The 23,072-nt window shown below is 41.1% G+C and overlaps 2 protein-coding genes across 19 annotated transcripts in view; both read left to right on the top strand.

Moving 5' to 3' along the window:
* MACF1 (microtubule actin crosslinking factor 1) overlaps positions 1-23,072 on the top strand; it is a 342,346-nt gene that overhangs the window by 148,751 nt on the left and 170,523 nt on the right. For all 18 annotated transcript variants that reach the window (XM_029231096.1, XM_029231102.1, XM_029231098.1 and 15 more), the window contains exons 6-10: positions 20,917-21,083; positions 21,871-21,983; positions 22,085-22,191; positions 22,612-22,731; positions 22,876-22,971. In XM_029231096.1, coding sequence (XP_029086929.1) covers positions 20,917-21,083; positions 21,871-21,983; positions 22,085-22,191; positions 22,612-22,731; positions 22,876-22,971 — 603 coding nt within the window. The remainder of the gene's footprint in view (positions 1-20,916; positions 21,084-21,870; positions 21,984-22,084; positions 22,192-22,611; positions 22,732-22,875; positions 22,972-23,072) is intronic.
* Positions 2,633-9,522, top strand: LOC114899930. Its single transcript, XM_029231115.1, has one exon. It carries the CDS (start codon positions 6,462-6,464, stop codon positions 7,542-7,544), a length of 1,083 nt encoding a protein of 360 aa, XP_029086948.1. The 5' UTR covers positions 2,633-6,461; the 3' UTR covers positions 7,545-9,522.

Raw genomic sequence — 23,072 nt, 5'->3', positions numbered from 1 at the left:
GTTGCTCTGTGGCATGTGGGACCTTCCCGGACCAGGGATTGAACCTGTGTCCCCTGCATTGGCAGGCGGATTCTAAACCATTGCACCACCAGGGAAGTCCCGAGTTGTATACTTTTATTGCTACACATCAGAAGGCACATAATGTCTGTTGTCCGTCTGTTCGTGATGTTAAGCTTGATTAGTGAGTTCAGGTGTTATCAGCCTGATCCATCCATTGTAGATGCACTTACTGTTAGCTCTTCACCTAAAACTTTAGCAGCTACTGTTTGTCATTGCTAGTTCCATTATTTCATTAGAAGCTGCAAAATGGTGATACTCAAAATTCTATAATTCTTTTGTAAAGTAGAATTTTACTTTATCCATTACCCTGAGAGATAGCTCCTATAGGAAAGGCAAGATACAAAGATTAATGCTTTCATCTTTCCCTCTGTTTTACCAGTTTTCAGAATAATTAGTTGATCCTCTAAGTTTCTCTGAAGACCAATGAAAGTTTCTTTGTTGATATTTATTTTCCTTTAGTATCAGTGTGACTCATGGATTTTTAACAGACTTAAATGTGTTCTAATCAAATACAGCTGTCATTTTTCCTAATACTCAGCTCCATCTTTGGCCAGTGACTTTTTTCAAGTTGACTCTGAGTCCTTTGTCATGATCCCCATAGTCTTGATAATGTGCTTTATTTCTTGTGTGAAGAGCTGTTCCAGATATTTTTTGTATATTTCCTGTTTCAGGCCTGGGATTAGCAATTTCTCCAAGGAACTGAAATTCTTTGTTGACAACAATCTGAGTGCTACCGGGTTGGTCACTGTCTCTAGGCGTTTTCTGTGGACAGAGCTAGCTAACACTTCTATTTTTCTCTTTTAAAAAATCAAGAATTTATAATGATGTTTCTAATTCAAACTTAGAATTACAGAGTTTTATTCAACTTCTTTGACTTTATGTTTGTATCCTTTTTTTTTCTTATGCTGAAAATCTTGACGCTATCTAAGTAACACATTACTTTTTCCCTTTTTCATACACACACAAGCACACGGATGCACGCATACATAAAATCATATATATATTATAGCATATATAGAAAGTCATATATATTATATGTAATATATTTGAATCAAAATAACAGTGACTGTTATTATTAACAACACAATTACTGAAAAATTTGTGATTTCTTTGCAGTTCTTTTTGTCCTTAGTGTTTATCTCCTAAGGACGTACAAATAATTTTGTTTTATAGTCATTTGAAGTAACTTCTCTCTGTGTTGTTAAGCCATTAATTCAATACACAATTAAGTTCATTTGTTTTTATATTCCTTCAGTTTTTAGGGATTGTTTTTTCCCTTTCAATTTTATTTTATATTTTATAGACCATATACATTGTTCCAAAGGGAAATTTAAAAAAGTGAACACAAGGTGTGTTCAGTGAAGTCTAGCTTTCATCTCTGCCCCCTCCATCCTGTTTCTTCCCTTTCCATATAGTTAGCTAATTGTTTTAAAACATTTTTTGGTTATCATTCTATTGTTTAAGAAAATACATTCTTTTTTAAAAACAACTTTATTGAGGTATAATTTATATACCATAAAATTGACGCATTTTCATTGTGTAATTCAGTGATTTTTATGAGTTGTATAACCATCAACATAATCCAGTTTTAGAACATTTTCATCATCCCACTAAGGTCCTTCTTGTCTGTTTATAGTTATTCTCCGTTCCCATCCCTAGCCTTAGGCAACCACTAATACGTTTTTTGTTTCTACAGATTTGCCTATTCCAGACATTTCATTTAAATGGAATCTTACAATATGTGCTCTTTTGTGTCTAGCTTCTTTCACTTAACATAATATTCTTGAGGTTCATCTATGTTGTAGCATGTATGAGTACTTAATTCCTTTATTGCTGAGGAGTATTCTGTTGTATGGATATACCATATATTTTGTTTATTCAGCAGTTGATGGACATGTGGGTTGTTTTCATTTTTGGGCTATTATAAATAACGTTGATTTGAATATTTGTGTGGATGTATGTTTTCATTTCTCTTGGCTATATACCTATGGGTGGAATTGCTGGGTTATAGGGTAGGTTTATATATAACTTTTCAAGAAACTGCCAAAGTGTCTTCCAAAGTGGCTGAACCATTTTATATTCCCACTAGCTCAATTGTGAGAGTTCCTGTTTCTCCATATCCTTGTAATTGTCTGTCTTTTAGATTATAGCCATCATAGTGGGTGTGAAATGGTATCTCCTTGTGGTTTTAGTTTGCAGGAGAATGTATTCTTTTTTTTTTTTTTAAGGATTTTATTTATTTATTTTTTGGTTGTGTTGGGTCTTCGTTGCTGCGCACAGGTTTTCTCTAGTTGCCGCGAGCGGGGGCTACTCTTTGTTGCCCTGTGCGGGCTTCTCATTGTGGTGGCTTCTCGTTGCGGAGCGCGGGCTCTAGGTGCGCGGGCTTCAGTAGTTGCGGCATGCAGGCTCAGTAGTTGTGGCTTGCGGGCTCTAGAGCGCAGGCTCAGTAGTTGTGGTGCACGGGCTTAGTTGCTCCATGGCATTTGGGATCTTCCCGGAGCAGGGCTCGAACCCGAGTTCCCTGCATTGGCAAGCGGATTCTTAACCACTGCGCCACCAGGGAAGTCCCGATTTTAGTTTTTAATTATGAAATTGTTAATTACCCGGAGAAGTACAGAAAAGTATATAACAGATGTGTGTGTAGTCACCTTCAAAATTAAACAGATGTTAATATTTTATATTTGCTTTTATATATGCTTTTGTTTTTCTTTCCCAGTGTACCTTTCATTTTTTCAGTCACTCTGAGAAGGCCAGTATGACTTACAGGGTTGTGTGACACATACTGCTTTGTAACGTGGTTATTTGTTTCACTCAATAAGTACTTGTTAAATGAATGGATATTGTATGAAATTGGCCTCCTCGAAGCTGTGGGGTAGGTAGACCAGATAAATAGACTGTGGTGTCTGTTTTCCTGTGCCCATTGTTCAGATGAGCAAACTGAAACACAGAGACAAACTGACTTTTTTAGGTTATACATCCAGATACTAATAATAGGATTTCTTATCTCTTGGTTTTGTCCAGGCCTGTTTTAAGGTACATGTTAGGATTTATGATTTTTCTAGAAGATAAGTTCTTTAAAAATCAGAATCTGACAAAATTAGCTTTCCAACTTTCAAATGTTTATTAAATACTAGTGTATGTATAGCACTCTGAAATTTAAGAAGTCTGGGAGTTTAGGTCAAGAGTGGTCTTAGTTGGGTTTACATTTGTGTGTACTTTATGACACTTAGTGCTTGGCATGTAGATGAGGCATCATTCATGCTTGCGGAGTGAATGAATGAGCTTTTTTGCTCTGGAGTCTTTTATGCCCGCTGTCTCTATGGGAGACCTATGGGCAGTAAACAGTTAACTAGAAAAAGCCAAAGGATAAAAGATGAAAAATATGTGGGCACTAGAAATCTGCTCTCCCAGAAGGCAGCTGGCCATGTGTTGAGAGTTCAGCCTAGATGAGAAGGTGGTCCAGGGGAAAGTCCTTGTGATCAGAGTTAACTTACTCAGTAAACTAGGGGAAGCAGCGCCCCTATGGAGAAAAACAAGCACCTAAACTTTGGACGTCAGAACATAGCTACTACTTTCCTTAGAGCCTAATCAAGAAGAGTATATTAGGACCCTGGTGGTGGTGGAGTGCCTCATACCTCTTCGGTCTAGTAGTAAATGAGGAGAAAAGGGACTTAACATAGACCAGGCAGGGAGCCGAGCACTTTCAAGACACCATCCCATGAACCCTCTCTACAACCCCATTAAGTAAGGGGTAGCATCCATGTTTTAGAGGTAAGGAGACTGAATCACTTAGCAGGATAGTTACTTAGCTACTGAGTTAACAGAACTGGGAATTTGAACCTAGGTCTACCTTGCTGAACCCTCTGCTCGTTTCCTAGACCAGTTTTCCTCTGGAGCAGAAGGAAATGAAAGCCTGATTTGCCCAACATATGCAGAAGTTTAAGAAAGAAAAGGCTCCTAGAAGTAATCTGCTCAGCTCTGTCAGGCCCGTCTGTCAGAGAAAACTGCAGCAGCAGCAGTCATATCCAGAGGCTGTCTCTCTTGCCCCTGAGTTGATCGTTTTCAGGAATTCAGTTTGCTTGTATTTCATGAGCAAAATTCAAGCTTGAGCCTTGGGGTGTACATCTGAGAAGTTCCATAGTTCCAGCGCTCTTTGTTGAAGGAGTAGAGGCCTGGTACCTGCCTGGAGAATTATATTGTAACATCAGATTTTTTGCCGATTAAGTGATTTTTCTGGAGTCTGACTGAGTTTCTCTCTCACGCTAACCTCCTTGTCTTGTTTCTTGCTGTGGTGTACAATGGCCATCAGATGGTGCTACAGCTTCCCAGTCAGCCTTTGTAAAGGCTTAGGGGAGAAAGGACACCTCCTGCAATGGTGAGGCAGATGGGGCATCAGTAGGGTCTCAGAAGTGCTGTGGAAGAGCTGTTGCTTAGGGGTTCTTATTGCTTTCCTTTGGTGGCGGGCATTTTTCAGGTCTCCAGGAGAGGTGGGTAGGTTTACGTAGAGCCAGGCCGACTATTTCTCTCTGCAGTGTGGTCTGGATCCTTTCGGTATAGAATAAATAGATTTGACCAGGAGGGAACACATATAAGCTCTGTCCTTCCACTGCGTTTGGAGCCCTCTGGATTGTGCTGTTATCTCACCTGTCACACGCTATGCTAAAAACACTGGGGTGGGCAAATCCCACTGGTACAACAGGGTGGTTTTTGAATCCAACGTTTTAGACTTTTTTTTTTTTTTTAAAGATAAGCTTTAAAGTAATTCCTGTAGTTATTTTTAAAATATTTATTTAATTTATTTGGTTGCACGAGGTCTTAGTTGTGGCTCGCGGGCTCCTTAGTTGTGGCATGAGAACTCTTAGTTGCGGCATGCATATAGGATCTAATTCCCTGACCAGGGATCAAACCCGGGCCCCCTGCATTGGGAGCACAGAGTCTTATCCACTGCACCACCAGGGAGGTCCCACCAACTTTTTAGACCTTTAATTCAGACTTCCTGCCCTGCTGCAATTTGAGTAAAAACCATCTGGGCCTCATTTTAGTGACTTCCTCTGTTACTCCCAAAGAGCAAGAGTTATCTTTTTGTTTCAGCCCTTGGTCCATGTGAGTCTAGTTGCCAATTCAAAACAGTGGAGTATCTTCCTGTTTTACTTAACTGAGTACAGACTTCCATCCCTGCTGCAGGTAGAAGGCAGTGTAACAAGGGTTTGAAGTTCAAAGTCTTAAACAGGGGTTCATGTTCTGGCTTTGCCACTCTGTGTAGCCTTGAGCAAAGGAATCCACTTTCTTGAACCTCAGTTTCTTTATCTGTAAAGTGTAAAATAATAGTTTTGACTTCATTTGGTTACTGTGGGAATTAAGTGAGACAATCTATAGCTTAGCATGGGGCATGGCACATGACAAATGCTAAAAACATGTTAGCTGTCAGTAGCAGCAGTAATTACTGTTGGACATTCGTGTCAAGTGTTGTTCAGCAGAAACGCTGCTTCTCTGTTGTATACGGAAGTGGTATCCTTTTTACCGAGCATCCATATACTGTACTCAAAGCCGATTTCCGGGTTTTTCCTCCGTGTGTCATTGGCCAGCAGAATTAACAGATGTCTCTCTCCCTCTCTCTTTCTCTCTCAAAAGTAGGGAAATAAATGCTACAGGAGACTAGATCTTTAAAGCTTGTGTTTCTTTTTGTAACTATGAGGATTACGCTCTGGTCTCTCTTCTGGTTATAATTTTATTGTTTCTGACCTGAAAAAATCGAGAGTATGTTAATCCTGCTTGATATTTTCTTTTGGACATCTTGGTGCAGCAATTGAAATCTGTTTCACTTCACAGTTTGGGGGCCATAGTCCCCGGCCCTGGTTCCTCTTGGCCCTTCCCTTCCTGGTTGGTACCAGCCGCTGGCTTGCTTTTCCCCTCTTTCTCCTCCTCCTTCCTTCACGTTACCTTCTCCCAGGGCCTCTTTTCTTTCCCCCTCCCTTTTCCATTTACTCTTACATTCCCTCCCTCCTTCCTGCCCTCCCTAATTCCTCCCCTCCCCTGGTTTCTAGCTCCGTTTTGCTTTCTGTTTGTGTTTCTGAAGGCAGTGCTCCAATTACCTCATATTTGGAGAGAGGAAGCTGTAGCCAATCCGGTTTCTGTCTGCTTTTAGGTCAAGTGATTTCTGAACTGCAGTGAGATGCTTTGAATTTGTCTTGTTGCAGCTCTGAGCCTGTAAGATGGCTGTCTGAATCGGCAGCGGCTGGAAGAGACAGAGAGAGGCGGGGAGGGAGGAAGAATTGGAGGGATCGCCGGCATAGTGCATGTTTTTAAATGTGCATCTAATCCGATGAAGCCAAGGTTGGGATTTCTCTGGGATCCCAGGACTGGCTTAGCTGCGTTTTTGCTGAGATTAGGAGAGGAAAGCAATGGGAAATTCGCTGGGCTGCGTTAAGGAGCCGAAAGATTCAATAGCTGTTCCTGAGAAGACTCCCATATCTCCTAAGAAAAGGGTTCGGTTCAAAAGGAGGTGGAGGGGGAAGAAAACCCCTACTCCAGAGGTCTCTCGTGAAGAAGAACCCTTGCAAGGAACTGGAGTCATCGAAGAGACGGAAACCCTGACGAAGTTAACAGTGAGTCTCCAACAGGAGGAAGGAGTGGGAGGGGTAGAGCCACCCCCCACAGACATTTTACTGCCTGGGGACTCGGCCCCCGACTCAGGGGTGGGAGATCACGGGATGATAGTGCAGGTGAAGGAGAGATTCCAGGGGGAGATCCAGACTGCTCAGCTTTTGTTAGAGAATGAGTCATCAGTTGCCAGAGGGGTCTGGGATTCCCTGGAAGAGGGGATGACTGTCATCGCTCACCTGCTCGATAACCCCGCAGAAGGGAGCTGTGAGAAGTCAGTGAGCCAACTGGTGGAATTTCCGAGGACAGCATCCTGCAGCAGCAGGGCTGTGCTGCTGCCTTTGCATGGAGGGACTGCAGTGGAGAAAGGAGATACTCAGCTTGGATTTGGGAGCAGCACTTTCCCCAGGACAGACTGCCCCACCGACACAAGAAATCAAGACCATCTTTCCGACGGATGGAGTGTAGGGGGAGGAACCAAGGGTATTTTAAGTGCCCCTCAGACAGGTGCCTGGATTGTGGAACGTTCTCCTTCGTCACTACCGGCCCAGTCGAGAGGCCAGAGCTGCACAGAGCCTGCCCACGTGGGTCGAGTGCCCCCTCAGGTTCCCAGACTGCCTGCTTCTCAGAGTGATTTATCCATCAGTGGCCTGACTGAGAGCATCTTGCCCTCCTCCTCTGGCTATGGCAGCGATGGGCTGCACTTACGAGGGGTCCAGCCTAAAGATACCGAGCCTGAAAAGAGCTCCACGTCCTTCTCAGAAGAGGATGGCACCCTTTCTTTGGAGGCAAGCCCCACCCCCTTAGGGGGTCTGGAGGAGGTAGGTGGGCATGTTCAAGGGGTAGTTACACAGCGGTTTGTATTACTGGCCTCAAACTTATGAAAGTGGAATGTGGTGAGCAGTGAGGAGCTTGGTGCTGCTCCTCAAACTTTACCTGTTAGTCAAGTACTAGTAGTTAGCGACTGCTGCGCTTGGCAAGCAAAATCTGTTTCAGGTCTGCCCCTTGATGCTTGAAACTATCTTGTTGTCTCTGGGGGATCCCTGACTCTGGGTAACCATGCTATATAATTGCTCGAGCTATCTGGTGGGGTTATCTCTCCAGGTGCAGTGCTAGGTAATACTTAACTCTCAGGAGGTCTGTTTATTAGTGTCCCTGCTGTAGGAGGTTGTGGTATGGCACGGAGGTGATGGGGAGGCCTAGCTGATTCCAAGATGAGTGTGGAAGGGGTGAGGGGTGAGGCACTGACCTCGGTGTGGTTGTTCTTCTCCACTGGAGAATGATGTTCTTATTGGAGCTGATGTAATTCCCCCCCCCCTTGGGGACACTGCTAATGACAACACCCATTCAATATGTGTTTAGGTGGAGAGGCTAGTCCTCCTTTGGTTCCTAATTCCAGCATTAGAGGAGAGGGGCTTGGATTTATCTGGAGATTAGTCCAGAGCTGGGGGGAGGGGGTAGAGAGGGAGTTAGGGCAGTTTGAAAGTTCAAGGCTAGAAACAGTTTGTTTTCTGATTGGACGTGTTTATGGCTCTAACATGTTTTTGTTTGTGAGATATATATTCAGACATAAGTGGAGGCGGTGGTAGTTTTAGGTGGTGGGTGCTGTGAGGGGTCAAGGAGCAAGTGAGAATTCAAGAGCTCTGAACACTGAGAGGGAAGGAGACTCAGCAAGACCTTGGGTGGCACAGGTTCTGGTCTGTCACATAGGGGTGTGATTGTGTAGGTGACTAAAGTTATAATTCATCAGTGACTGAAGAACTTTTATTGGCATGTCAGTCTCTGCAGCAGAAGAAATAAAAACTTAGGCTCCCAGAGCGGCAAGAGGTGGAAGATGGAGCATGGCATTTTCCTTGCTAGGCTGTGGGCAGCTGCCCTGATATCTGCAGAGCAGGCACTGTGGCCCACCTACAGGTGCCCTGCTAATCATCAACAGTATGAGGCTGAGGAGAGACGTAAATTTTAAGGTGATCTGTGCTTAAAATGACCTTTTGGGTGATGAATTTCCCCCATGGATAGGCCCATTTCAGTGCCCTTTGTTATTATAGAGTTTGGAGACTCCAAACAGTTGGAGGAAAAGATGGCCATTGAAAAATATTTGTTATGCGGTTGGACAGGAGGCATCGTTGGGCTTTTCCATATAAAAATGTGTGTGTGTGTGCATGTGTGTGTGTGTGTGTGTGTGTTAAAGCGGGAAGGGAGGCAGTGAGGCTGCTGGGGGGTGGGGTGTATTTGAGGTTCATCGGATAAGAGGGAATGTCAAAGTCAGCCTTTATCTTTGTACAGAACAGATGGAGAGTAATTGTGGCAGAACCAACTGCTGAACTGACCGCTTCTTTGATATTCCTGGGGTTAAAGTTGAAGCTGTGGAGGCATCACGATGATTTAGGATACGTGCTCATAATTCGGTGTGAGACTTTCAGAAAGTTTGGAGTATAAAATGTGAAGGGACTCCTAGTGGAAATCAGTTCTAGATAATGGCCCATAAGTGACTGTGGTGCTTTTGGTGTGGGATCTCCACCCTGGAGCGGGAAGGTTCTGGACAACTCTGTGAGGAGTCTCCAAGAAAAGATGGGTGGGAGTAGACTATGATCTGTAGTTTAACAGAATCAACAGCAGTGTGATTCTTGGGCTGTTCAGTATGAGAATCATACTGGTGTGTGGCGTTTTCTGGGCAGCCAGGCTCTACATCCCGTCCCAGCTACCCCTTGAGAGGAGACACAACCAGACTACTCAATGATGGCCCAGGCAGAAAAACTAGGTGGCCCAGAGTCAGCTCAGAAGGCTGACACGCCTCTGAGGTTCTGTGTCCATCAGGTGACGCAGGGACCACAGACTGACCATTCTGTATGACAGATAAGAAGTGACTTCTCCAGATAAATGTGAAATCCCTTCAGGATGAAAGTCCTTAAGGTCACAGCGGCCTCAAACCCTCTTTGGTCTCCGAAGGCATTGTCTTCAGGGAGCTGCCCCCTCCCTGGCAGGCTGTTCACACGGCCTGGGGACAGCGGCAGCTCGAGAGACAGGGCAGTGTGTTTTGACACTGCAGACCTCCTGTGAAATGCGGATTGAACCATAAGGCGAGAGCATATGACTGGAGTGAGAGCCCTGGGAGGACACGGGGGTCAGAAGAGCCCGCCGCTGCTGGTCACACACCAACTCCTTCGCGGAGAGGGGCAGCAGGCGCTTCAACAGGGTTGATTTTTTGTTTGTTTGTTGGTGCTCGTTTTATTTTGTCTTTAACATGTCAGGGTAGTAACCCTCCGTAGAAACAGTTTGAGCTTCAGAGTGGTGTCTGTCCTTGGCATAACTCAGGCCGCCTTGTCCCTCCCGTTGATCACTCCAGGGCATGGTGATGGGAGTGGGGCCAGGCTCCGGCTGCACAGAAACTTGGCAGTGGGTTTGTTTCTTTTCAGGATAGAGAGAAATGGGAACTGATTCTGATGCTTGCTGAGTGCTGGGTTTAGGTAATAGAAGACAAATGGTCTGATTTTCTTTTCACCTGGTAGAGCTGATTCTTCTCTTGACAGGAAACAGTTAACAAGAGAAACAGGATGACAGGGGCCAGGGGACAAAAATGGTTTTCAGAATAAGTAGACTCAGATTTGGAGCCGGACGGGAGCGAGTTAACAGCAGTTGTACTTTGATGTCAGACAAAGGCCTTCGCTGGTCCATTCCATCTCTCAGGAGGACTCCCTACTCCCAGCTGCCATCAATAGCCGTAATAACCTGGCTTAATGGAACAAGGAAAATTGTTGAAAATCCCTTTCTTTTCTCTGTCTTGGCTCCGCTGCCAATTGTTAGTGGATTGTGTTGATGGAGAATTGGCTGTATACCAGTGTCCTTGCCACAAATCCTTAGATTTCAGGTGAATAGTCAGATAACCCTGGGGCTAGGAATGATGAGAAAGAAATCAGTTGGTATATTATTTTCTGGGCTGAGCCTTTTCAGTTATAAGTATCCCTTTCCCATTTCTCCTCTTTCATTATAAGGAAAGTAGTTTTACTAAAATTGGCTTTGTATTACAAGAAGAAAGCAAAATTAACCAGATGATACTATTGGAGGAATGTAGCAGTTAAAGTTACAGTTAGAGCTTCATTTAAGAAAGGAATTTTCTTAAAAAAAAATTTTTTTTTAAAGAATGTATTTATTTATTTTTGGCTGCGTTGGGTCTTTGTTGCTGCCCGCGGGCTTTCTCTAGTTGCAGCAAGTGGGGGCTACTCTGCGTTGCGGTGTGCGGGCTTCTCATTGCGGTGGCTTCTCTTGTTGCAGAGCGCGGGCTCTAGGTGCACAGGCTTCAGTAGTTGTGCCGCATGGGCTCAGTAGTTGTGGCTTGTGGGCTCTAGAGCGCAGGCTCAGTAGTTTTGACGCACGGGCTTAGTTGCTCCGCGGCATGTGGGATCTTACCGGACCAGGGTTCAAACCCGTGTCCCCTGCACTGGCAGGCGGATTCTTAACCACTGCGCCACGAGAGAAGTTCCTTTCAAAAAATTTTACTTAATTAAAAGTATTACCAAAGAATCATTATTTTTCAGATGTAACAATGGTGTTGTGGCTATGTTTAAAAAAAAAAGAGTCCTTTTAGAGATACATACTGACGTGTTTTTGGAGGAAAGGATAGTGTGGGCTTTGCTTCATAATAATAGGGGAGGGGTGAAGTGGGTGGAGTGTAGATGAAACAAGATTAGCTATGAGTTGATATGGTTGAAACTGGGTGATGGGTACATAGGAGTTCATAATACCATTCTGCCTTTTTTTGTATATATTTGATATTTTCCGTTTCAAATGGAAAGTTGTTTTTCTGGGTTTTGATTTGCTTTTTGCTGCTCTTCTCACTAATTTGTTTTGGAAAATGTATTTTTTGTCAAATTGTTATTTATATTAACATGTAATGTGTTTATTATTATCTTTATTATTATTATTGTCTTTTAAAAAAATGTTATCCCCACATGTACCTATGGCAACCACCAATCTGTTCCCTGTTATCTATGAGCTTTTTTTTTTAAAGATTCCATGTATAAGAAGGATCGTACAGTATTTGTCTTTCTCTGTCTGACTTATTTCATTTAGCATAATGCCCTCGAGATCCAGCCATGCTGTCGCAAATGGCAGGATTTCATTCTTTTTAATGGCTGAATACTATTCCATTATGTATATGTGCCACAATTCCTTTATCCATTCATCCTTTGATGGATACTTCAGTTGTTTCCATATCTTAGCTGTTGTAAACAAAGCTGCAGTGAAGGTGCATATATCTTTTCAAGTTAGTGTTTTCATTTTCTTTGGATAAGTACCCAGGAGTAGAATTGCTGGATTGTATGGTAGTTCCATTTTTAAGTTTTTGGGGAACCTCCGTACTGTTTTCCAGAGTGGCTACACCAATTTACATTCCTACCAACAGTGCACAAGGGTTCGCTTTTCTCCACATCCTTGCCAGTGTATGTTATTTCTTGTCTTTTTTGATAAGAGCCATTCTAATAGGTTTGAGGCAGTATCTCATTGTGGCTTGGGTTTGCATTCCCCTGATGATTAGTGATGTTGAGCATCTTTTGATGTACCTGTTGGCCATCTGTATGACTTCTTTGGAAAAATGTCTATTCAGATCTTCTCCCCATTTTTAAATTGGATTGTTCGTGTTTTTGCTGTTGAGTTGTATAAATTCTTTCTGTATTTTGGATGTTAACTTCTTATCAGATGTATGATTAGCAAATACGTTCTCCCATTCAGTGGGTTGCTTTTTCATTTTGTTGATGGTTTCCTTTGCTGTGTAGAAGCTTTTTACTATGGTGTAGTCCCACTTGTTTATTTTTGCTTTTGCTTTTGGTGTCAGATTAAATACATCATTGCCAAGATCTATGTCAAGGAGATTGCTGCCTATGTTTTCTTCCAGGAATTTTATGAGTTTAGGTCTTACGGTCAAGTCTTTAATCCACTTTGAGTTAATTTTTGGGTATGGTGTAAAACAGTGGTTGAGTTTCATTCTTTTGCATGTGGCTGTCTAGTTTTCCCAACACCATTTATGGAAGAGACTGTCCTTTCCCCATTGTGTATTTTTGGCTCCTTTTTTGTAAATTAATTGAACACATATGCATGGGTTTATTTCTGGGTTTTCACTTCAGTTCCATAAGCCAAATACCATACTGTTTTATTACTACAGCTTTGTAATGTTGTTGGAAATCAGGGAGCATGATGCCTCCGGGTTTGTTCTTTTCTCAAGATTGCTTTGATTAATCAGTGTGTGTGTGTGTGTGTGTGTGTGTGTGTGTGTGTGTGTGTGTGGTTCCATACAAATTTTGGGATTATTTGTTTTATTTCTTTGAAAAATACCATTGGAATTTTGATAGGGATTGTACTGAATCTGTAGATTGCTTTGAGTAGTATGGACATTTTAACAGTAATGATTTTTCCAGTCCATGAGCACAGAATTTCCGTCCATTTATTTGTGTCTGAAATCTCTTTCATTAATGTCTTACAGTTTTCTATATACAGGTCTTTTACCTGCTTGGTTAAATTTATTCCTAGGTGTTTTATTCTTTTTGATGCAATTATAAATGGGATTGTTTTCTTTATTTCTCTTTCTGATAGTTTGTTATTAGTGTATAAAAATGCAACAGATTTTTGCATATTGATTTTGTATCCTGCAAGTTTATTGAATTTGTTTATTCCAATACTTTTTGATGTCTTTAGGAGTCTTTAGGGTTTTCTGTATATAATATCCTGTCATCTGCAAATAGTGGCAGTTTTACTTCTTCCTTTCCAATTTGGATGCTTTTTATTTCTTTTCCTTGCCTAATTGCTCTGGCCAGGACTTCCAATATTATGCTGAATAAAAGTGGAGAGAGTGGGCATTCTTGTCTTGTTCCTGATCTTAGAGAAAAGACTTTCATCTTTCCATCACTGAGTATAATGTTAGCTCTGTCCTTTATTATGATGAAATACATTTCCTCTATACCTGCTTTGTTGAGAGTTTTTATAAATGGCTGTTGAATTTTGTCAAGTGCTTTTTCTGTATCTATTGAGATGATAATACGATTTTTATTCTTCCTTTTGTGTATATGTGCTATATCACATTGACTGATTTATGGATGTTGAACCATCCTTGCATACCTGGAATAAATCCTACTTGATCATGGTGTGTGATCCTTTTAATGTATTGTTGAATTTGGTTTGCTAATATTTTTTTTAAGGATTTTTGCATCTATGTTCATCGGGAATATTGCCTGTAATTTTCTTTTCTTGTGGTGTCTTTGTCTGGTTTTGTTATCAAGGTAATGCTGGCCTCATAAAATTAGTTTGGATGAGTTCCCTCCTCTTCTGTTTTTGGAAGAGATTGAGAAGTATTGGTGTTAATTCTTCTTTGAATGTTTGATAGAGTCTATCAGTGAAGCTGTCTGGTCCTGGACTTTTGTTTGTTGGGAGGTTTTTGTTTGTTTGTTTTTTGTTTTGTGCGGTACGCGGGCCTCTCACTGTTGTGGCCTCTCCCACTGCAGAGCACAGGCTCTGGACGCACAGCCTCCGGACACGCAGGCTCAGCGGCCATGGCTCACGGGCCCAGCCGCTCTGCGGCATGTGGGATCTTCCCGGACCGGGGCACGAACCCGTGTCCCCTGCATCGGCAGGCAGACTCTCAACCACTGCACCACCAGGGGAGCCCTCGTTGGGAGGTTTTTGATTACTGATTCAATCTCCTTACTAGTAATCAGTCTGTTCAGATTTTCTATTTCATCATGATTCCGTCTTGGTAGGTGTTATATTTCTAGGAATTTATCCATTTCTTCTAGGTTGTCCAACTTGGTGTGTAACTTTTCATAGCAGTCTTTTATGATCCTTGGTATTTCTGTGGTATCACTTATAACATCTCCTCTTTCATTTCTGATTTTATTTGTCTCCTCTGTTTTTCTTGGTGAGTCTAGCTAAAGGCTTGTCAATTTTGTTTACCTTTTCAAAGAACCAGCTCTTAGTTTTGTTGATTTTCTCTATTGTCTTTTTCGTCTTTATTTCATTTATTTCTGCTCTAATCTTTGTTATTTCCTTTAGCTACTAACTTTTGGCTTCATTTGTTCTTCTTTTTCTAGTTCCTTGAGATGGAAAGTTAAAAAAAAATAATGGTAGAATTATATAGTGCATATACTAAAAAAGCATTAATGTCCCGAATATATGAAGTGTAGTATAGGTGACGTGGTTAAGAGTGTGGAGCCAGATTGGCTGAGTTTGAATTCCAGCTCTACTACTTTGTAGCCATGTACCTTGGGGCAAGTTACTTAACTTCTCTGTGGCACAGTTTCCTCATTTGTAATTGAGGATAAGAATAGTATGTACTCAATGTAGGGTTGTTGTGAGAATTATATGAGTAAATTCAAGCAAAACACAATAGATGTTTGTTATTAATATTATTATTTAAATAATTCCTATAAATAAGAAAAAGGTAAACACACTAGTAGAAAAATAGGGGAAAGCCCAGGAATAAGCAGTTCATAAAAAAAGAAAACCCAAATGCCTCATACGCAGGAGTCTTTCTCACTAGTAATCAAAGATATAAACTCAAAACAACAACAGGATGCCATTTTATACCCCTCAGACTGGCAGAAAATAAAAAGTTTGAAAATACAGAGTGTAGGTGAAGATGCAGAATAATGGAAAAACCTCTTCACACCCTTGTGGATAGAAGTATAAATTGGTATTGTTATTTGACAGTAGTTTGGCAGTATTTAGGAGAATTTAAAAATGCCAGTAGTCTGTGACCTAGGATTTCCGTTCTAATTGTATTCCCTAGAGCAGCAGTCGCCAACCTTTTTGACACCAGAGACCAGTTTCGTGGAAGACAGTTTTTCCATGGATAGGGGTGTGGGAGGGGGTGGGGGTGTTTCAGGTGGTAATGCGAAATGTGATCAGCAGATGAAGCTTCGCTCACTCGCCCGCCGCTCACCTCCTGCTGTGCGGCTCAGTTCCTAATGAGCCGTGGACCGGTAATGATCTGCGGCCTGGGGTTGGGGACCCCTGCCCTAGAGAGACCGCCATGACTCTGAACTTGAATATTGAAAGGAGTACCCCTGATCTTTACCTAACTCTTCTGTAGGTAATAAACACAGCTGCCATGAGATCCTTCTAGCCAGGCATTTGTAATGAATTATTGCATTGTGCCCTCACCTGTTTCTTGAATGGAAGTTTTCAAAGTCTGATGCCTTCACTGTAGCGGGATGAAGTCAGCTAGAAATTTCAGGACATGTGAATCAAGTATCTGTTAGCTCATTACATCTAGTTCATTCCCTGAGACTTACGTAGAGTTACAAAGTCCAAAATCCTCAGCCTGGTATTCCAACCCCTCCATAATCTCTCTAATCTTCTCTCCTATATCAGTTCCCAGTTTGAGCTTTCATGTCTTTTGTTTTTAATATGCTGAAATTTTTATTTTTAATTAATTAATTAATTAGGCTGCGTTGGGTCTTTGTTGCTGCCCGTGGGCTTTCTCTAGTTGCGGCGAGGAGGGGCTACTCTTCATTGTGGTGCGCGGGCTTCTCATTGCGGTGGCTTCTCGTTGTGGAGCACGGGCTCTAGGCGTGTGGGCTTCAGTAGTTGTGGCTTGCGGGCTCTAGAATGCAGGCTCAGTAGTTGTGGCGCAAGGGCTTAGTTGCTTTGCGGCATGTGGGATCTTCCCGGACCAGGGCTCGAACCCGCGTCCCCTGCATTGACAGGCAGATTCTTAACCACTGCACCACCAGGGAAGCCCTCTTCTTAGATATTAAAACTCAGCATAGATGTTGTCTTATCATCTCTGCAAAGTTCCTCGACACTGCTAGTTTGGGTTACTTGCTTACCTCTGTCACAGCATTGATCTCTCTGATTGGTATATTGTCTCCCCTACTACATTGCTTGAGCTTGAGGCCCAAGGTTGTGCTTTTATCTTGAGATACCAAGAACTTGAACACAGCTCCTAGAACATAGGTATTGCTCAAGAAATAACAACAGAATGAGTCAGTCCCGTGGTGATTGACCTTTTTTTGTTGTTCTTCTCCCTCGTCCCAACATATGGTGTCTGACATAGTGTGAAGCACTGATGAGATGTTGTTCAGTAAAAACTAACTGACTTATTAGGAACATGCTCAGTTTCTAGATAATGCTTTAGAGAAGGAATTCTGAGATGATAATGAGGCTGTGCTGTCTCTCCAAATGGTTCCTTTTAAACATCCAGATGAGGGAGAAAGCTCCCTGACACTGAAGCTGGAATTCTCCATTTGGGAGATTAAGGTAAAAGTTTCTGCATATCCTAAAGGACAGCACTGTGCAATCACATGTGAATATTACATGAAAAGATGGACAAAAGCCAAATTTAATTATTGAGATGATTGTGATGATAATCCCATTTTTCTCATCCAGTTTACAATCTAGGAAAGGCCCTAATCCAAACAGGGTATTTTTCCTACCCCTGAGGGATCTAAATATTTCCCTGTCTCATTACAGCTATGTGGAAAATCTGAAGTACAGCTGTTCATTGAACAGTTTCCAATGCAGTATACAAAGATACTGTGATTGGCAGACAGGAGATGCCATCGGAGATATTGACTGTGATATTGTGGAGATACAATATCAATTGACTAACTGGAATTTCTTTTTTGGGTAAAGAACCCGAATACTCACATTTCATTTTGCTTATTCAAATTCTGTCCCTTTTCACTTCAACAAATCTATCTCCTGTTCCCAGCAATGTTTTGCCTTAATATGTATGTGAAGCACTACAGTGGAAGAACTGGGATATGTCAGTGTGGGTGGCATTTAGCCACTGAAATAAATAGCTAGAAATGTCGTTGAGGAGAACTGGCAGAGAATTGGTACCGGTGAGGGGCTGTTTACACTGGACTCACAGGATGATGGCGTGGGCACCATAATCCATCATTGGGTCCTTGGCTTGTTTGCTTATATACATTATATATGTTATTTGCTAGGTAAGTTTGCTGTCAATAAAGTAATGGGTCTCAGGATTCTAGGTGGGTCTTACCCCCAAATACATTTATTTGTTTATTTTTATTACTTTGTTTATTAACCAAGTGATTACTAATGAAAACATGTTAAGTGTCCACCATATGACCAGTACAACACTAGGTGCAATACAGAAGGACCTTGATCACTGAGTCTCAGAGATGCATCCCAGCTTCTGCTGGGACATATCCTGTGTTGAGGAGCTCTCCTTCATAGCAGCTGCTATGATTTTAGGTCATTCTGATAGTTAAGATGTAGTATCAGCACCTCAGGAAACCTAGTCTTGGGGAGATGTTAAATAATAAAAATACATTAAATAATAGCCAATAATGCAAGATAGCATTTAATTGATGATACAGGCTGACAGTGCTTTGGGAGTTAGACAGCAGTAACTGAAGGAGAACCACCATTTATACAAGGAAGAGAGAAGGGAACTTTGTCGAGCTTAGCCCCGTGTTTGGGCTGGGCACTTCACTGTATAATATCGTTGATTGTCACAGCTATCCTGAAAAGGTAATTGGTGTGATTCCCACTTTACAGATGGTATAACCAAGGTCCAGCTTGTAGTTGGTGAACTTGAGATTCAACCCTAGGCTTGTGTGGAATCAAAGGCATGCACTTTTCTCCTCTCTCAGACTGACATTTCTTCAAAGTAGGTCCTGTGCTAGATTTTGGAGGTTTCTTAAAATAACTTTTTTCTAAATATAAAAGTATACATAATGTAGAAAATTTGGGAAACATAAAAATCATCTATAATGCTACCATTTAGAGATAACTATGATTACTAATTTGGTATATATACACATACATATATGCATCTGTCACATACATTTTGTATATATATGACTATTACTTAACTATATATTGTATATTTTTCATGTAAAATCAGTGTTATTATATATTATTTTGTTTGTATTTTTCTTTTTGTAAAATATGGTGATCATTTTCCTATCATTAACGTTTTCTAAAGCATATCTTTTTTTCCCTTAAATAAGATTTTTTATTGGTAATAAAATCAGCAAACTTTATACGGTAGAAATATCTCAGAGTATTTTTACACTAGAGGAAGACTTAGCAAAGGCAGCCAGTTTATTTGACAACACATTTCCTTTTTTAGTTTATTTTATTTCATTTTGTTTATTTTTCCTCATCGGTTACTTCTTTTTTTTACTAAAGCATACCTTTTTAAGTGCTACAAAGAATTCTACCATGTATATGTGCTATAATTTATAACCAATCAATCCCTCGTTTTAGTTTAAGCTCTTTATAGCTTTTTGCTATAAAATATTTGTCATATTTTGATAAGCATTCTTGTGACATATTTAAAGTGTACATCATGGTGATTTGATACACAGGCAGACCTTGTTTATTGTGCTTTACAGATACTGCGTTTTTTACAAATGTTTGTGGCAACCACGCGTTGAGCAAGACTGCTGGCATCAGTTTTCCAACAGCATTTGCTCACTTCTTGTAATATTTCAAACCCTCCACCAGCAAAAAGATTACAACTTGCTGAAGGCCCAGATGATGGTTAGCACTTTTTAGCAATAAAGTATTTTTTAATGAGTATACATTGTTTTCTTAAGACATAGTGCTATCGCGTATGTATTGATAATATAGTATAGTGTAAACATGACTTTTATATGTACTGGGAAACCAAAACATGCATGTGACTCACTTTATTGTGATTGATATCTCCTCTATTGCTGTGGTCTGGAACTGAACCTGTGGTACCTCCCAGGTGTGCCTTTATGTGTATATTGAGAAAGGATTCCCACCTCTAGTTAACTACTAACACATCCATTACCTCACTTTTTGTGTGTGTGTGTGTGTGAGAACATTTAAGTTCTACTCTCTTGACAAATTTCAGTTATACAATACAGTGTTATCAACTGTAGTCACCTATCTTTTACATTAAATCCTCAGACCCTATTCAACTTATAGCTGAAAGTTTATACCCTTTTTCTATCCTCTTCCTATTTCCCCCACCACTATCCCTTGGCAACTACTATTCTACTCTCTGTTTCTATGACTTTGACATTTTTTCTTTTCTTTTTTTTTAGATTCCACATATAAGTGATATCATGCAGTATTTGTCCTTGTCTGGCTTATTTCACTTAACATAATGCCCTCAAGTTTCATCCATGTTGTCACAAATGACGGGGTTTCATTTCTCATGGCCGAATAATATTCCGTTGTATATACCACAGCTTTTGATGGACACTTAGGTTGTTTCCATATCCTGGCTGTTGTGAATAATGCTGCAGTGAACATTGAGAGTGCAGATACCTTTTCGATATCTTGTTTTCATTTCCTTTGGATGTACCGAGAATTAAGGTCTCTAGATCATATGATAGTTCTGTTTCTAATTTTTTGAGGAATCTTCATACTGTTTTCCAGAGTGATTGTACCACTTTATAATCCCACCAAGAGTGCACAAGTGTTCCCTTTGCTCCACATTTTTACCAGTACTTGTTATGTCGTCTTTCTGATGACAGCCATTCTAATAGGTGTGAGGTCATAACTCATTACGGTTTTGACTTGTGTTTCCCTAATACTTAGTGATGTTGAATACCTTTTCGTGCACCTGATGGCCATTTGTATATCTTCCTTAGAGAAATGTCTATTCAGATCTTCTGCCCAATTTTAAATCTGATTGTTTGTTTCTTTGCTTTGAGTTGAATGAATTCTTTGTATATTTTGGATATTAACCCTTTATCAGATATATGATTTGTAAATGTTTTCTCCCATTCCGTAGGTTGCCTTTTCATTTTGTTGATGGTTTCCTTTGCTGTGCACAAGCCTTTTAGTTCGGTGTAGTCCCAATTGTTTGTTTTGCCTTTGTTGCCTTTGCTTTTTCGTATTGATAAACATTCTTGTATAAAATTTTTTGCACATTTCTCTAATGACTTCCTATCAAGTTTATGTGTATTTTAAGACTTATTAAAAACCGTCCTCTAGAGAAATTATGCCCTTTATACTCTCAGCAGTGGCAATGTATGAGAATACCCAATTTCAGATATTCTTTCCAATACTGAGTAGTATCATTAAAAAAAAAAAAGAAAAACTATTCTAATTTGACAGGTGAAAAAGTGACCTCTCAAAATTTTAATTTCCATTTCTTTGACTACCAGATAGGGTGAATATATGTTGGAGTTGTCATCTTGAAGTGCTGCCAGCCTTGGATCTCCCTCTTCTTCTAAGAGCCATAATGTATGAAGAGAAGGTTAAAAGGCTTCATCTTATTTATACTAAATTACTTCATATCCTATCCTTTGGCAGATCTCTGACATCTACATTAGTGGAGAATCAGGGGACATGTCAGCTAAGGAGAAGCTGCTCCTGTGGACCCAGAAAGTGACAGCTGGTTACACAGGAGTCAAATGCACCAACTTTTCCTCCTGCTGGAGTGATGGGAAGATGTTCAATGCACTTATTCACCGATACAGGTAAATACAGTGGAGTTTCAGTGGGCCTGGAGAGGCTTCTTCTCATCTCTTGTTTGTAATCAGCTGTAATGCCACATTTCCCCTCAACCAACAGTCCAGCCTCTGATTCATTTTATTTATTTTAAAAAGGAATATGTATTGAACTCCTCCTATTCCAGGCACTGGGCTCATATAGCAGTGAAGAAAACAGCTAAATTCTTGCCCTCATGGAGCTTACTTTTCAGTGGGGAAGATAAGCAATAAACAAATAAGTGTATGCTGTCTTACAGTGGTGAGTGCAGTGGAGGGAAAGAGAATGATGGAGGTTGTGGCATTTTGGACAGGGTGGTCAGAGGTAGTCTCTCTGATGAAGATGTTGGAGCAGAGTCATGGATGAGGAGTAGTGGGCCATGCAGGTCTCTAGGCTCAGCATGTCTCACTCGGAGGAGAAAACAAGTGCAAAGGGGCAGTAGTGGGGGACTTGCTTGGAGTGGGTGAGGAAGATAGGAATTCTGAATGATGAAAATCAAAATTTCTTGTACTCTTAGTGGTCATAACACTCATAGGGAAAGTTGATACCTTTCCCTTGAAATCCAACAAACCTACTATTATGTAAGTTTAGAATTATGGAGCACTGGGCTCCTGGAGTGTGATTAAAAGTGGGACTAGTGCGCTTCTAAACCTCTTGCTTCTCTCTAACTCATCCAGTGTTTTTCAGCTCTGAGTACTTTTAAGAGGGTTTCTTTGTGTGAACTCCCACGTGCTATGTATCTGGGGGCCTTTCATATACCTTGGTGGACTTTTACAGACCTGACCTGGTAGATATGGAGAGGGTACAGATCCAGAGTAACCGAGAGAACCTGGAACAGGCTTTCGAAGTAGCAGAAAGACTGGGCGTCACCCGGTTACTGGATGCAGAAGGTGAGAGCTGACTGAAGTTGATGATGTTTGACATATATTCATTATTCCTTCCCCCAGCGGGTTCCTTTGTTCTAAGAAATTTCTTGCCTTTTGTCTCTCAGATGTGGATGTGCCATCTCCAGATGAAAAGTCTGTAATCACTTATGTGTCTTCTATTTATGATGCCTTCCCTAAAGTCCCTGAGGGTGGAGAAGGGATCAGTGCTACGGTAAAAGAACACTTTCCTAAAATACCTTCTGGCTATGATTTGTTTGGGTGGAATGTATTGATTAGAGTAGGTTTTTTAAGCACTTAGTGTATACAGAGCACTTTTAAACAGAGTGAACTGAATCCACATCATCTTGATACATGGTTATTGTCCTTGGTCTGTGGGAATGAGTCTAGATATCACTAATTTTGCAGTGTCCAGCATAGGCTATTCTAGGTGTCAGGAAATTAAATCCCATCTTGAGAGTCCTTGAGGAGCTTTGAAACTGGGACTCTGAGCATTAAACTGAATGGTGGTGTCTGTGTAGGCAATTAGAGGAAAAGATTTTATGTGGTTTGGGATGGCCTGAGCTACTTTCTCCTGTGCTTGTCTTGCATACTGCTAACCAGAAGGTGTGTGATATCTCCCTTTTGGCAATAGGAAGTAGACGCCAGGTGGCAAGAATACCAAAGCCGAGTGGACTCCCTCATTCCCTGGATCAAACAGCATACAATACTGATGTCAGATAAATCTTTTCCCCAGAACCCTGTTGAACTAAAGGTAAAGTCATGGACTTAAATTGTTTTTTGTAAATTCACTCTGGGGAGTAAGTCTCAGAGCTTGTTGCTGCTGGCTCCTGGGTGAGGTGGTATGAAAAATTAGACCGGGTTGCTTGCATTCATTCACCAAATATTAATTTTGTAGGCACTTTATAATCAATATATACACTTCAAAGAAACAGAAATTCTGGCCAAGGAGAGAGAAAAAGGAAGAATTGAGGAATTATATAAATTATTAGAGGTAAGGAAACTTATCCTTTTCTGAGACTTAGGGTGTGCTGGTGTGCTCTTTGTTGCTTCTTCGTTAGGCAGATTCCCTGCATCTTCTTCCGAACCTTCATT

Source organism: Monodon monoceros, unplaced genomic scaffold (genome assembly GCF_005190385.1).
Source record: "Monodon monoceros isolate NGI ecotype Baffin Bay Population unplaced genomic scaffold, NGI_Narwhal_1 Super_Scaffold_18, whole genome shotgun sequence".
Classification (NCBI taxonomy): domain Eukaryota; kingdom Metazoa; phylum Chordata; class Mammalia; order Artiodactyla; family Monodontidae; genus Monodon; species Monodon monoceros.
Note: the sequence above shows the minus strand (reverse complement) of the source record. Positions and strands in the feature narration are given on the sequence as shown.